Here is a 14,514-nt window from a genome sequence, read left to right as displayed (position 1 = left end):
TTCCTTGTCCTACTACTTGTTCTTTGCGCTTTATTGAGTTTTGTGATATGTGACCAACTAGGGGACGTGGTGGTCCCCACATTGCAGCAACAACCCAGCCGAAAAGTAAATTTTGTAATAAATATATCAAAGGTGTCGGCAACCTCATCGTCTGTAACCCTTAGCGGAAGGGTTTTATCATTAAAACTTAAACCGAAAACTCCGAGACTTTACATTTATTCAAATATTCCCAGCAGAAGAGATCACACATCAAATTTGTTTGGACTCCGGATTTCAACCTGCGTTCCTGTGTTCAAGCTGGTCATAGCGTAGTTTCCATTATGGTTCAGTGACGTCATCGTGGTAGGAGAGCTCGGCGACCGCGAATTGCAGAGGTTGCTGAGACGACGACATGAAAACCAGGTCTTGGCGTCTTTGAGTAGGGCACTGCAGAATCCTCCACACTGTCGCTTCGATCGCTGGAAGAAAAGATAGATGTACGGATTGATAGCGCTGTTGGAGGCGGAGATGACGCCGAATAGCGCCACCACGTTGTGGTCCAGGATTCCCGGGTTCCCAAAAGCCAGGATCATTTCTTGGACCATGTATGGCACGTTGGTGACGAGGAATGCGCCAAACACTACCACTGTCATCTTGAGGGTCTTGACCTAGAACGAAAAAATGCAGAGACGCTGTGTGAGGACTCTCTTTCAGGTCAAACATACCATATTGAAAACGAACATATGTGCCCATAAGACCCATATCCCATAATACATGATGACCCTACGGAAAAACCCAGTATAACTTTTCGCTATCTGGATTATGGAACTGGAAATCTCTCTGGATTATATCTGGATATCATACTTTTTTTTAATTTTATTCCTTTCTCTGCAATCTGATATTTCAGGTTTCCTGAAACACTTCCAGTTAGATCTCCATTGCCATAATCGAGATATTGAAATAATATGCTGGGTATTTCGTTAGAGAAAGAAATCGCATGATGCATAAAATGCTTTTGTTCATTATAATCGCAAGCACAAAACAATTCTAAGTTTGGCCAACGTTTGTCTATCATACTTTCTCAGTGCGAAGGCACATAAATGGCATTGTACTCTTCTTACCGCCTTTCATAATTTTCTAATTAGCTATATTTCAATTCACGGCGCACAGCACCGAAAATACGGTGTGTTTCGACAATATGATGTTTGTATAAGACAACCCAGATTATTCTTGGACCACTTAAAATTGTTGAGTCTGCTGATAAACCTGCTACATATTGGCCTCCCTGCCAACATTTTACTTGATATTTGTTTTCTTTCGGGTGGTATCATAGCTAAGGGGTCGCAGGTGTGCATTTTTTTAGTAGATTTTATTTTCAGGAACAAGCTTTTATTTTCGGTTTCTAGAGTCACTGACAAGTTGAAAAGGGTAGGGAGGAGCTTTAGTTGTCCTGACTCTAACGCGAGCTTCCTGTCTACGACAACGCATCGGCGTCTCATGGCCCTCGAGCTCGAAGCCAAAGCACAGGGGAAGACAAGAAGCACGTCCTGGAAGCCGGACGTTCGAGAGACACGCCCTGCCGTTCCCATACCTGTAAGTAACTATCGATGGATATCAGCTGGCTCGATGCTGACTAGCTCACCGAGTTTATGTTTCTGAACGCTCCAAAATACGATCAGTTCGTCATGGGAACATAATAGGAAAGAGTTTACAGAGTCTCTCGCAATACACAGAATAGAAGAGCAGCACACAGTAGAACAACAACACGTGATTAAATGTCTCGACGTGAGTCTCGAAGGTAAATTGCCGGAGCTGATAAAAAACAAATCCAGCAATAATATCACTCAAAATTAGAACGCAGCTCTTGAGGAGGAGGGGAGGGTACGGATGGGAGCGTATGCCTCTCCTCCACATCCGTACCCTTCCCTCCTCCCCTTCTGCTCAACTCCCATTTAACGAAAACTTTTCGCTAAATTTCCCGCTCAATTTGGCAGGAAATTCACCGAAAATGTTCCAGTTAAATAAAGTGGGTTAAGTTTCCCGCTAAATATAGCGGGAACATTTTTCCGATAAATTTGCCGGGGTAGGTTTTTCCGCTAAATTTAGCGAGGAAAGTTTTCCGCTAAATCTAGCGCAGGGTTCTATCATGCAACCAGCGCGGTTACGCCGAAGGCGACGACGACGGCGACGCCGACGGCGTAACCGCGCGCGTTGCATTCTGGGACGGCGACGCCGACGCTGCTGGTGACGCCGCTCAACAAACACGGCAACGGGCGCCTAAGAGCTGCGCTCTAAAATGGGACAGACGCAGTTAACTCATTTTAGAGAGGAGTAAAGCGCGTGCAATATTCCTTATAAACAAAATAACGCCGTGCTTTAAAGTCAAATGACCAAATAAGGCGAAAGCTGCGAAACACTCCTCTTGTATTCTAGATCGCTATTTGCGTCCTAAGATGCAAGTGTAAACGAAGCGATCCGACCGATCTGCGTACAGCGAATAAGCTCCGAACGGAAGCCGCAGATTTTGACCCGCGGCGTTCATTTAGCGCGTGTTGTCAGATTAACTGCTGTCGCACCGGACACGCAGCCAAATTGCAGCCGGGCGACATTTGTTGGTTGTTTGCCAGATACTTCGTGAAGTTCACCGTTCGAGGCTTTAAGGAGCCCACAATTGCTATAGAAACTTTTTTAACGTTATTTGCTGCAGATGCAGATGACTGGTTCGCTCATATATTTAAAAAGAACTTCTAGCGTGCTTAAAGGGGCACCAACGTGCATTCTGACATCCTCGTTTTATTATCGTCAATAAATCTACGAGCGCTAAGCATCCTTAAAATTTGGACATTACACTCATACCCCGCCGATTTTCATATTAAAAAGGCATCAAAGATTGCGACACTTACCGTTGTCGCAGGACGACAGATGTCACCACAGAACCTTGATGATTGTTGTCGAAGGACGGACGGCACTTGTCAGCCACTCGCGAGGTATGGGCTCCAGCGTGGACGAGCGGCCGCCCACTCTCTCTCGTTTACGCGGGGAACCCATCCCTTGAGAGTGGCTGGCAAGTGCCGACCGCGGTTCGACCACATTCCGCAATGTTCGGTAGCGCCGTCTATCGTTTTGTGACAGCGTTGAGTGTCGCTGTTGTTTTATCACTTTTTCACTATTCGAATAGGCGATACATAGCCGCAATTTCCGTGTTTTTTAGGACGCTTGAATTTCATATATTGAGTTTTGAGAACGAAGCGAGGAAAATCGCTTTAGTGTTTCTTTCAAGACAGATATTATAGTGCAAAACAAAACACACGAGCTCAGGCTTCTGCTTGTTTTTCTCCGACGATATTCGTCCCGAAGTAACATTCTACTCCTAATGACATTTGCTGTGATTATGACGAGAAATTTGAGGCGTCGAAGAATATCCGCTGTCGCGATGGGGCATCAAACAACCGCAACTAGAAAGATTTATAGAAATGTTCTGTGGAGCCCTATGTTGAGCGTCAGGGATTGTCCTCCGTAACTTGCAATCGATTATTTGTTTACTAGCTGTACAACGGACAGGATATGCGAAACACAACGACTAATACCTCATAGATTTATCGGGTCAAGTATGCGACGTCAGGGAGGAACCACGTGCTTGCCTCCAGGACCAATGCTCCAAGGTCGCTCAACATACACCTTCGCCTTTTCCTCCTGTATCACACCTGATCTCCGACTTCATCGCACCCACCTGGATTTCATCCGGCCATCAGCAACATCACACGGTTGTGACTACTTGCCTCCCTGCATTAACAGACTTGGCGTTGGGTCGAAGCAATCCCGATCGAGGATATTCGTGCAGAGACAGAAGTCGCCCAAGTTCTCATGAAGGGTTCGATATCCCTATTTGGCGTACCTAAATGCCTTATTAAAGATCCTAGTCGTTATTTTGAGTCTGCTCTATTCCTATAACTTATGGCTATACCGGACTCTTCAAGACTTCGTACAGCCTCACATCACCCCATATTCAATAGACTTGTGGAACTATTTCATCGATCAATCGAGTTTTCACTGCGTGCACAAGATACCGACGCTAGATGGACCTCAAGATTCCCAATTGTTCGTCTCGGGCTCCCCACTGCCTCGAAATCGGACATCGATTGTCGCGCATCTGAATTTCTCTACAGAGCAACCATAGATCAAGTCCTATTCATATAATTTATTTTATGGTTATGCGCCAATAATTAGAGAGAGGAGGAAACAAGAGGGGACGTGAGAACCCCGAGCTCTGATTGGAGGCATTAGCGGGTTGACCTAGAGCTGGCAACCTTGTCTCCACTGCACTCGTCGAACGCGCTTGAATGCGAAAGCCAGACGCTAGACGCCGGTCTTCCGCGTTCTAAAGCGTTCGACGAGTGGCGTGGACACAAGGGCAGCCAGCTTTAGTTCTACCCACCATTCATTCAAACCGGAGCTTGGGGTTTTAACGTCACCGCGCGCACTCGCCTTCACCTGCCCCTGGGTTTCTCGAAGCATAACCCCAATAGGATTTGAAACCGGAACTTGGCGAAATCAGTAGAAAGGAGGGAGGCGTGCGTGACCTCTCGGATATCAGCACGCTCGTTTTCGAGCCGTTTGTTTTTGCAGGTCAACCACACCCACCCCATAGGACGCAAATATCTCGGTATTTTACACGACCGGTGTTCGTAAGTCTTTCATCGATTTTCCTTTACCACTGTCTTCCTCGGTAGTAACGTGACATCCCGATAATCGAGTATGCAAACACGATTTGTTTCTCTTATACTTCTAGCGTTTTGGTCTCTTTTCTGCCAGCGGATTGGCATTTTTCCGGTCAAAGCGAGAAGATATGTTCAGCCTGTTCTTTGACGATCACAACGGGACGCCCCTTGACCGATCCAATTTACAAACACTTCCCTCACAAAGGTTCTCTTGTAGCACCACATACGCTAGCACAAACGACATAAAGGGGCAGCGCACGGCTGGGACCCTAAAAGCCCATTGTGTTGCATTGGATGACGGTAGAGCGGCTTGAGGTCAATGAGGTCGACCATCTTACAATTATATAAGGATAATTGTTGACGTCAGATGTCACCCGTTCACTTGCGTGCGTGAAGACATTATGGCGCTGCTGTTGGAGCGATATCTGACGCACTTGCCTCGCTCGTAGAGTCCGGTTTATATCGCCATCTTGCACAAAAAACGAAGATTCGTTACCGGTACCGGATTATGACCTATTCGTGGAACCGATAAAGAAGTTTTGTGGGAAACCTAAAACTTTTTTTACACTTGTAAACGAATCCGGGCGATGAAACAAATGGACGTGGGTTACGCGATGAAGAACGAGCATTCTAAATAAATATCTAGCTCAGAAGTTCAAAAAAATATTTCGCGATCCTTTTAAACACTCTTTGACACGAGGAACGGTACTGAAGATAAACGTAGCTTCACTATATTTATTAAACAATAGCAGATGACATTGTTAATATCACCTTAAACGTTCTAGTTGATTTTAGCGTTTGAAATAATATTTTTAGTTATAGCTTGGATATGCTGAGGCAAACAAAAGTTGACTAAAGAAAAACAAATTTGTTTTTTGTCGACATAATTTTGAATAAAACTTTAAATATAGTGTTTATTTGAATTATGACTCACTAAGGTATTAGATAAGTTCTTTCTTTTAGTTCTGACTGAACGGCTTGTTCAAAAAAGCGATGTTACAGGCCTGCAGAAAAAAGAAAGATCATATTCTCTACAAATACCCTCGACGACACAACTAAACGAAGAAATAAAAGCTTGGGCGACTCAGTGAGAGTTCATACAAGTACCAACAGCGCCTAATAAACACAGACAAAAAAAGAAGACAAAATTTCCTCGATAAAAATCGCAATTTCAAGTACCGCCAACCATTGTTGGGGAAACGCGCCCGACAAATACCACGTGCGATTGCTTCACAGCCATTCGCTTGCAAGGGTCACTCATTTCAGTGCCGCGCCGCTGTTTGTTTCCAAGGGCCGATCGAGATGCGGGCATTGTGCACCGTCGCCTTTGGCGTTTCTTGGAGGACAAGCGGAAACATATGGAGGGGTTTCAGACAGGACATACAGAACGGCAACTACTGCGCTGTCTATCAACTCAAGTTTCTTCTACTTCTTTGTATGAGGCAGGACCAAGGTATATAGAAAACGAGGAGAAAAAAAAATCTGAAGAGCTTTGCTCATTACACTGAATTCTTTACCAAGTAGTATAGTTCTTTAGCAAACAACGACACGGAAGGCGACGCTCTCGTCAGAAAAATTATAGAGGCCGAGAAGAACGTGCGCCTTATCTTCCAAAGAACTATGCTAGATGACAGAAAGAATAAAACACAGAAAGGAACAAACACGGACAAGTGCATGTTTTATGTTTTACTATTTTCGTTATCTATTATTGTTTTAGCCTCTAGGGAAGTACTCAGTTTCTGCAGCTTGCATGTTTATTCGATGATGCCAAGAATACAACAAACCCGTAGGCACACTCATGGCTGCTTTTATACTGATAGCAGCCGCGCTATCTATAGGTTAAAGAGTGACGTCACAGTTAACCGACACATGACATTCGATTCGGACATGATGACACAACAATTATACTTTACAAAAAACTTTCGTTGTAACTATAATATATGAACTATTAGCTATGAACCTGAGGAAGTAGTCACTGTAATAGGCGAAGGTTTTCAGTTATTTTTTTTTTCTTTTTATGTACTCTTTTGTCCTGCTTCACACATAGAAGTGTAGGAAGAAACTTGAGTTGATAGTCGGCGCTGTGTTTTGTCTTTCTATGTGTCTTCACCTTTCGCACGTGTTTAGTGCATGTTGTTATGACTAATATAAAGAGAGCTCTTCTAACATCAAAGATGCTAAAACATTGAACATTGCACGAATCAAATTTCGGCCTCTAAGAAAAAAAACAAAAAAAACAGTACATATATGTCATGCTCCGGGAAACGATTTTCCTTCGCAGTGGTAATTACGAAACCACACGCTGAAATATTTTGCGCGTTTTCTACTTTCTTACTTTCCAGAGCCAGGTGCCACTTTTAAGCGTCGCTGTCCAAGCAGCGCGCCTCAAAAACACTTAACTTGTCCCAAGTTTCTCAATACCAAGGGGCTTAACTGGCGCCCAAACAGATTTTATTGTAGGATGTTAGTGACAAAGCAATTAACTTTGGCTTTCCAATGGCTCTTGTGCGGCTCGTTATAAATGATTGAAACAGTGCAAGATTTAAAGCGAAGCTGAAGAGGTTCTAAAAAAAGAGTTAGGGGTAAAATTAGTCGTATTTTTTTCCCGATAATTTTGATATAACGACAATTAAAGCCAAACGCCTAAGGAGACGCGAAAAAAAAAATCGTAAAACGAACCCTTGGGTGTGACGTCATACCCGAAAGTTTCAGCTTGCCTTGCGCGTGACGCTCATGAGAGAACGCTTGCAGCGCCATTAGAGAGTATTTGTAGATTGTGTATTCAGGCCACGCTATTTGTACACACTAAACATTGTAACACCCATAATCATGTAAAAAGGGTGTAAGAAGAGTGTAGGGTAGGAAAAACACCCTTTTACACGCCTTTTGCACGATTTCTGGATATCGGTGGGTGTAAAAAGGGTGTGCTGACGTTTTACACCCTTTACACCCCCTCTTTACGCCCCACTTGCAGCGATGGTGTCTGAAATCGTGAAAAAAGGGTGTATGGGCGAATTTTACGCCCTTCCTCCACACGGTGTGAAAGGGGCGTGATGGTGATGCTGTCAAATACACCCATGATTTCATAGCTGTTCATATTTATTGCTTTGGTGAAACTGTTGTTGATGTACGGCGGTACAAACATCGAGTATAATTAATCGCCACATGGAGCCGCGTATGATTAGGAAGTGCTAGAGAATAGTTTTTGCAACTCCTGTTAAACTCTTCGTTCGACACGAGCCTAAAATTACGTTTCGCGCGTGCATCAGTTTTATCGGTTCAACCTTGATTTGAAAAAAAAAAAATCATCTCCGCTCGCAAAAAACAAAAAAAAAAAAAACGAACGAAGACATCTAATTATACAACCTAGGCAGCACACAGTATTTCACTGTTATGGAATTAAATCGGAAAGATTGTGCCGATATTATTTTGGTCTAGCCAATATCTGTGAAAAATGGGATGGGTCGCACCGACGCTCTCCTGACATACCGTACGTGGCGCCGTTTTTGGTTGACTGTCAAGAGTGTCCTGCGTGAATCGGCTATACCGGCGAGGTATTTCTATTTCTTGACTGCCTAAAATCCGAAGTTAAAAAACAAAACAAAGCAATATTAAGCGAAATAAAATCTGCTTACTTTTAGCCTGAGAAAGAATTTTTAAGCTGAAGACTTGAACAAACTGTGGCGCCCTCATTTCGGATATTACAAACTCACCTGACTGGGTTTCGCACTACTTATAGCACCTTCACTGAGGCTTTATTTTGGAGTGTTGCTCTGAAGAAACAATGTCGCAAGCAGGGTGTCGAACCGGAACCGAACCGAACCGAAAACCGGAACAAAACCGTTATTTTTAGCCGAACCGGAACTGAACCGAACCGAAATCTTCTCCGCCATCTTGGAACTGAACCGGAACCGAACCGAAAAAAAATATAACGGTAACCGGTTCAAAACGGTTCAAGGTCATTTCTTTTTTCTTTTTTGTTAGTATCACTCAATGAACGTATGGGAATGAAAAAATGTGTTGATCAAATCGTCGTTTACAGAATTGCAATGTATGGTAAATTGTGGGTTTTCGTGGCGCTTTTGTAATGGCATTATGATTAACCATGTGTCAAGTTGTTACGTGACGTCATGGTGTCAATACATGTTGTCAAGTAATGTCACGTGACCCCGTGACGTCACGTGACTGACCGCGTCAACTCGATTTAATTTAAGGAAGTCACTAAATGTGACTTCCTGAACCTTGTTGACAGCGTGACGTAACATGACATCACGATTTCGCACCGAGAGTCACGTGACACGGTGACGTAAGCGATTTTCATACCCCCGAGTCGAGTGCTCGGGTTCATGACAATCAGCATCGCCAAACATTCGGGTAACGGATCATGTCAATTAAATATGATAATAGCCCGGCTCTAACAATATCTGAAACTCAGCCCAAGCTTTTGCTTTCCAAACCCTAGCCGCCTAAGGCATGACTATAGTGATCACTGAAGGTATCATCTATATATATGTGTAATTAGCGTCAGATCACGTGGCTGCTTGTTCAAATTGCGAGTTGAGGAGGGGATCGACAGCTGTCTCTTTCCTTTATTTTTTCTGCATCTGCTATTGCGCGGAGGGGAAAACTAATGGATGTTTTCGCAAGCTATCAACGTCAGGGGTTACTTCTTAACAGTCTTTATTGAAAGTAGAAAAAAAAATGTTGCAAGACCAATTTTACGTCATTGAGGCACCGAAACATTTTTTCGTTGTTGCATACTGCGTCCGAAAGATGTCCCCGAGAATAGAAGTATTGAAATTACTAAATGCGACTTATTAATGTGACGTTACATAGAACTGCATGAGTGTACAGAAGGACTGCATAAAAAAAAAAGATTTCGGTGACCTCTGAGGGACAGCCGAACGTCGGCAGTCGCTGTAAGTCTCACATGAGCGTCGTTCTCAAGTTATTTCCCAAGTTTCGACCCCCTCTGTATTTTGCTTAAAGGAGCTACAAAAAGATTTATATGCGTCACTAAATACTACTCAAAATCACTCCCTAACGTTAATAACTGATTGAACTTGGCTTTGTTCGTTTTTCTAGGCAATGGCAGTCGCCCAAAAATTAGAGAAATATGAGCATCCTTCATCCCCCCAACTCGGAACCAGAAGCGGCCACGTGGCCTGGTGCCTGTCTTATGCCGCCAACGTTAATCATACCGCCGCGCTGGGGGTTTTAAAGGAAAAAAACGCGTGCCGGGGGGGGGGGGGGGGGGGGGGGGGGAGCTCCAGGCATTGCTAGAGTTCGGCTATTCTCGTCACCGGAGTGGTTGGACACGAGCCACTACTCGAGTGTCCGACGAGGCATTGATTGTCATCAGGCGAAGTCGAGTGCTCATGCAGTTTTCGTGTCCAATCCATGAGCCGCGCTCGACTGTCGTCAGGCGGGTGGTTTCGATCCCACGATTACGACATCAATCTTTGCGAAGGCAAGACTGAAATAAATAGTCTCATTTTATCTTCGCAACTTCACCGCGACAAAAAAGCTTCTGAATCAGTGGCGGCCTGTGCGAGTAAACTTGGGCCAGACTAGGACAAGTGCACCTCCGCAAAGGCATGAAAATTCTAACCCAATATCGTTTTATGACCCCTTTATACTTCACGGGGTGCAAAGTAAAAGCAATGAAGGGTTGCTGTTAATAGATGACCAATAAAAGTGTCGAATTAGCACACACAAACGGAGGAGGATATCCCTAAGGAATACTTTCAGCCTTTCTACTCTGGTGATGAAGGAAGACCATCAAAGATGTGCTATGGTGGGAATGAAGTAATGGCCGGCGGCAATTTGGCAAGACAGAGTAGAACAACTGGAGAGGTTAACGCAATCTATGCCCGACGGCGGCAACCAGATAATTGGCAAGTCGGTTGTCTGGTTGCCGTCGTCACTTATAGATGGCGGTAGCTGTCCAGAGTTTAATGTCATCATTTGTTTGCTGACGGACACGATACTGGGGAAACTATCCCTTAACAGCTTCGCTGTAAAAAGAATTGTGTGTGTGTGTTTGTGCGTGAGTGCGTGCGTGCGTTTGGGGGGGGAGGGGGTTAGTTTTAAAAATATACTGTGTTGTAAAGGTTCCTAATCCCCGCGACTTCGGCGCACACCAAAAAGCGTGGTTCCGGAAACTACTTTTTTGCAAAAACGCTCTTGGCAAAAAACACGTTTTTGTGGTGCCAGACGCTCGCGCTGTTTCTCACGACGATGCACTAAAAATAATAATACGCGCCTTTCATATACTTGGCTTTCACTGAGCTTGAACCACCTGCAGCATGTATTTTGCACCATCGAATTCGATTTTCTCAGCAAGAAGAAATCACAATAACCACCAGCCTATAGTGTTATGACGTCACGCGCATACCATGTTAAACAGCTCAGATTGATGGTAAAATCTGATGTTCGCAACACTAGCAATAGATGTTCTAATTGTAAAAGTTGTGCAGTATTTATAGTAGTCTCGCGATGATATATGGCAGCCTAGAGAAATGTTAGAGCGCATGACTATTCAAGCAACGTTTTGTAAAGTGCCCAAAACAAGTGCAGGTAAAACCTGATATAACATTAGTCTCCCGAGGCAGTATTTCGCGAAGTTTCGAGCTGATGCAAGCTGATTAAATGCGATTTATACTGAGATTTTAAGAATCTTTGTTTGTCCTTGACCCTTTTTATGTAAAATTATGAATTTCATTGTGTGCATCTTTACGCATCTCTTTTTGAAGTCAGGCGTCTGGAAGGGGTTATTTAGAAAAATAACATGAATTATCTCCTTCTTTTTGCACATTTCGTGTATCTGACTTCCAATCTATCATGTGAGCACGGAGTCCTTTTTGGCGTACCCTGCAACCCGATGTTTAACATTGCCAATCAGTCAAACAGAAAAACACTTTTACGCAGACTCCACAGCTCGCGTAGTTTCGAGTATCGTCCTTCCGCGTCGGTCTCATGCGGTCATGTGAACTTTATAAAGTAAAATTTATTGATCATTATAAAAATATATTTAATTACTAACTGAATATTTGACAACATAAATAAAGGGCCGACCACCCTAAAGCAATGCCTCCCAAATTATCTGAAATGTGTTTTGCCAATTTTTTCCGGCGTTTTTCTCCTCGACAGGCGCGTTGTAAGTGATATGGGACAACCTTATACATATTTCTGATTTTTAAGTTAATTTAAGTAACTATGTGTTCCTCACACATATAACTTCTCAAACATGTAGAAGTATGTTATTGACTCTTTTATGCGGTTAACATTACTTTTATGTGTCTGTGGGCCGGACAAAAACAAAGTAAACAAGGGCGCGCGGCGGAACTATGACGATTACTCACGCAAACCGTCAGAAAGTGTCCAACTAACTCTCTGACATGTCGAGTAGAACGTAAAATCTTCGTTTCACTTAAAAAACAAAATAATCTTGGAGGACGCTCAAGCTTCGCCTTTAAAAGTGGAACGCGATAGCGTTAACGGGCCTCGTTTGCATCGCATTCTCATTTGCCGCGCATGCGTGCTTCGCGTGGCCTAGTCAAAAGCGTCTGACCCGATACCGAGAGGTCTTGGTTTAAATCCGGCCTAAAATTCTGAATTTTTTTTCTTTAAGGAGGAGGAATTACTTTAAAAAGTAAAATAATTTCAAACATACGGCGACCTTTAATTCGCATTACATGCCATGTTTTAATCACTCTCATTCCATGCATGATGTCTCGTTTCATGTGAGCATTGTGTGTTGTTTGAAATACTTGCGGGAGGGCATGTAGCTCTGACGTCATGACCCTATCGACCAATCAGGATTTTGCAGTCACGCCAGCGACATCGGCTTTTTTACGACATTAGCTCCTTAACGCTGACGCGTTGAAATCATCAATTAGCAAGTGTAATGCTCATTTGCAAATTAAATGGACCAACATCTTGACAAGAGGAAACCTCATCAGGCAGGCTATGCCGGCTTATCCTGTATAAGAAAATGTTTACTTGAGCAAGCGCTATCTTGGGGGCCAGATTCGATCTGAGTGCGAAGGTGCGTATAGATTAGAGTGAGCGATTGCGATTACTCCTTGCTGCATGATTAGTCGCATGCATGCGGTTCTCAGTTTAAACAATGTTTGGTTTGAACAACAAGCATTTTGATTTTACACTTTGTGTTTCTATAAAAATAGACTGAAAAGAATAACCTTAAAACTTTTGTGACATTTTGAAAATTTCGTTGCTTTTAGCTCAGTTGTGTCGTTATCATTACATATATATTGTGAAGCGCATTTCGTTAACCATATTTCATGATATGTATGGCAACGAGGTACTCATTTTATAATTTTATGTGTTGTAATTAATTTCTTAGTTCAAGGACACAATCACGATTTCACTTTTAATACTGCGACACAAAGTTGTGCCAATCAAGGGTATTTTAGCTGACCTACCCCACTTCGCGACATTTCATACCGTGTAAATCGATAACTTGAACTTTAGAATTTTACTTTAACATGAAGAAAGGAGAAGAAAATACAGTAAAGTTCTAAATTTCAAGCTGATCTATTTACAGGTATGGGCCAACAAGCTCAACTCTTTACTGCTGTACTTAAACATTTGGATTGAGGTAAATTATATGTGACTTGTAAACAAAGGCGTGTTGAGTCGTATGAACACGACGTTCTGTACGTTAATGTAGATTTTCTTCTGCTCTTGCGTCGAAATTAAATAACTGAATTTCATAATTTTGGTACCTAAAAACAAAAGTAAATTCCACAGACGATCGAAGAAATTATATAGTTTATCGTTGTAAGGCGTAGATAGTGTATATCGAGAGAGCAACGCGGAAAATGTATTTTCAATTTAGCGGTTCAAACCGGTTCGAACCGGTTCGCACCGGTTTGAACCCTTATTTCTTGCTCCCTGGAACTGAACCGGAACCGAACCGAAAGCCGTGAACCCAAACCGGAACCGAACCGATAAAAATTTCGGTTCGACACTCTGGTCGCAAGACAATCGAAAGTGCCGGATTAATGACACCCCCAGGGACGCGACTCTTATCTCTGCGTAATTACACCAAAATATCTAGCTTCCCGACGCTTTTTTTTTTCAGGTTTTTTTTTTGGTACACGTGAAACCCCGTCTTCGACGGCGTTCAAAATTGTTTTTCGTATTTATCTTGTGACCTCGCGGTCCGCACCAGAGCATGCGCGTCTACATGAGTGGCAGTTTGAGACGCTGAAGGTTGTACTACGAAAGCAAGTCCTGACGAGTCCGATTTCGCGACCTTCCCTGGGCAGGTCAGGTGGCAATACAAAGCAGCAGAGGGAGATTAGCGGCTTTGTCCGACCCCCTTTGACCTCGTCTTCTGATAAGCCTCCAAACCTTCTTTTGTGTCTTCGTGTTGCTGTGAGCGAGTGCGAAGGCCGCTTCTAGCAATCAGAGGGGTGGCGCGAAACACGTGACAGCTCTCCGTAGGACAAGTACGCTTGGACGAAAATTTGTCACGTGACTGGCTCTGAGGCGCTGATGGGCTACTGGGGCCGTAGTCTTTGCCGTATGCCAAGTTATGGTGAGTTGTAGGGGCCACGTAGGTCCGGTTTACAAAAAGGGGGGCGCCCGTCAGTGTATTCCTGTTTTTCGTTGTGAACGGCCGGAATACATTCATGGCAACTTTTTGGAAAGGGTCGTTTATTTCGTCGGAATCTATGGAATTATTGTGCTGTATTTGTTGGACGCGTTTCGGACAAAGAGCTGCTCATCGGCGGCCGCGAGACTTCCGTTGAATGTGATCGACTGCCTTCAACCTCGGCATTGTGTT

The 14,514-nt window shown here is 43.6% G+C and overlaps 1 protein-coding gene across 1 annotated transcript in view; it reads right to left on the bottom strand.

Moving 5' to 3' along the window:
- Positions 1-242: 242 nt before the first annotated feature.
- Positions 243-14,514, bottom strand: part of LOC8040630 (oxytocin receptor) — a 47,519-nt gene continuing 33,247 nt past the window's right edge. The window contains exon 2 of the mRNA XM_029977741.2: positions 243-647. Coding sequence (XP_029833601.2) covers positions 243-647 — 405 coding nt within the window. The remainder of the gene's footprint in view (positions 648-14,514) is intronic.

The sequence above is a fragment of the Ixodes scapularis genome, unplaced genomic scaffold, assembly GCF_016920785.2.
Source record: "Ixodes scapularis isolate PalLabHiFi unplaced genomic scaffold, ASM1692078v2 PGA_scaffold11__112_contigs__length_91849675, whole genome shotgun sequence".
NCBI classification, from domain to species: Eukaryota; Metazoa; Arthropoda; class Arachnida; order Ixodida; family Ixodidae; genus Ixodes; species Ixodes scapularis.
Note: the sequence above shows the minus strand (reverse complement) of the source record. Positions and strands in the feature narration are given on the sequence as shown.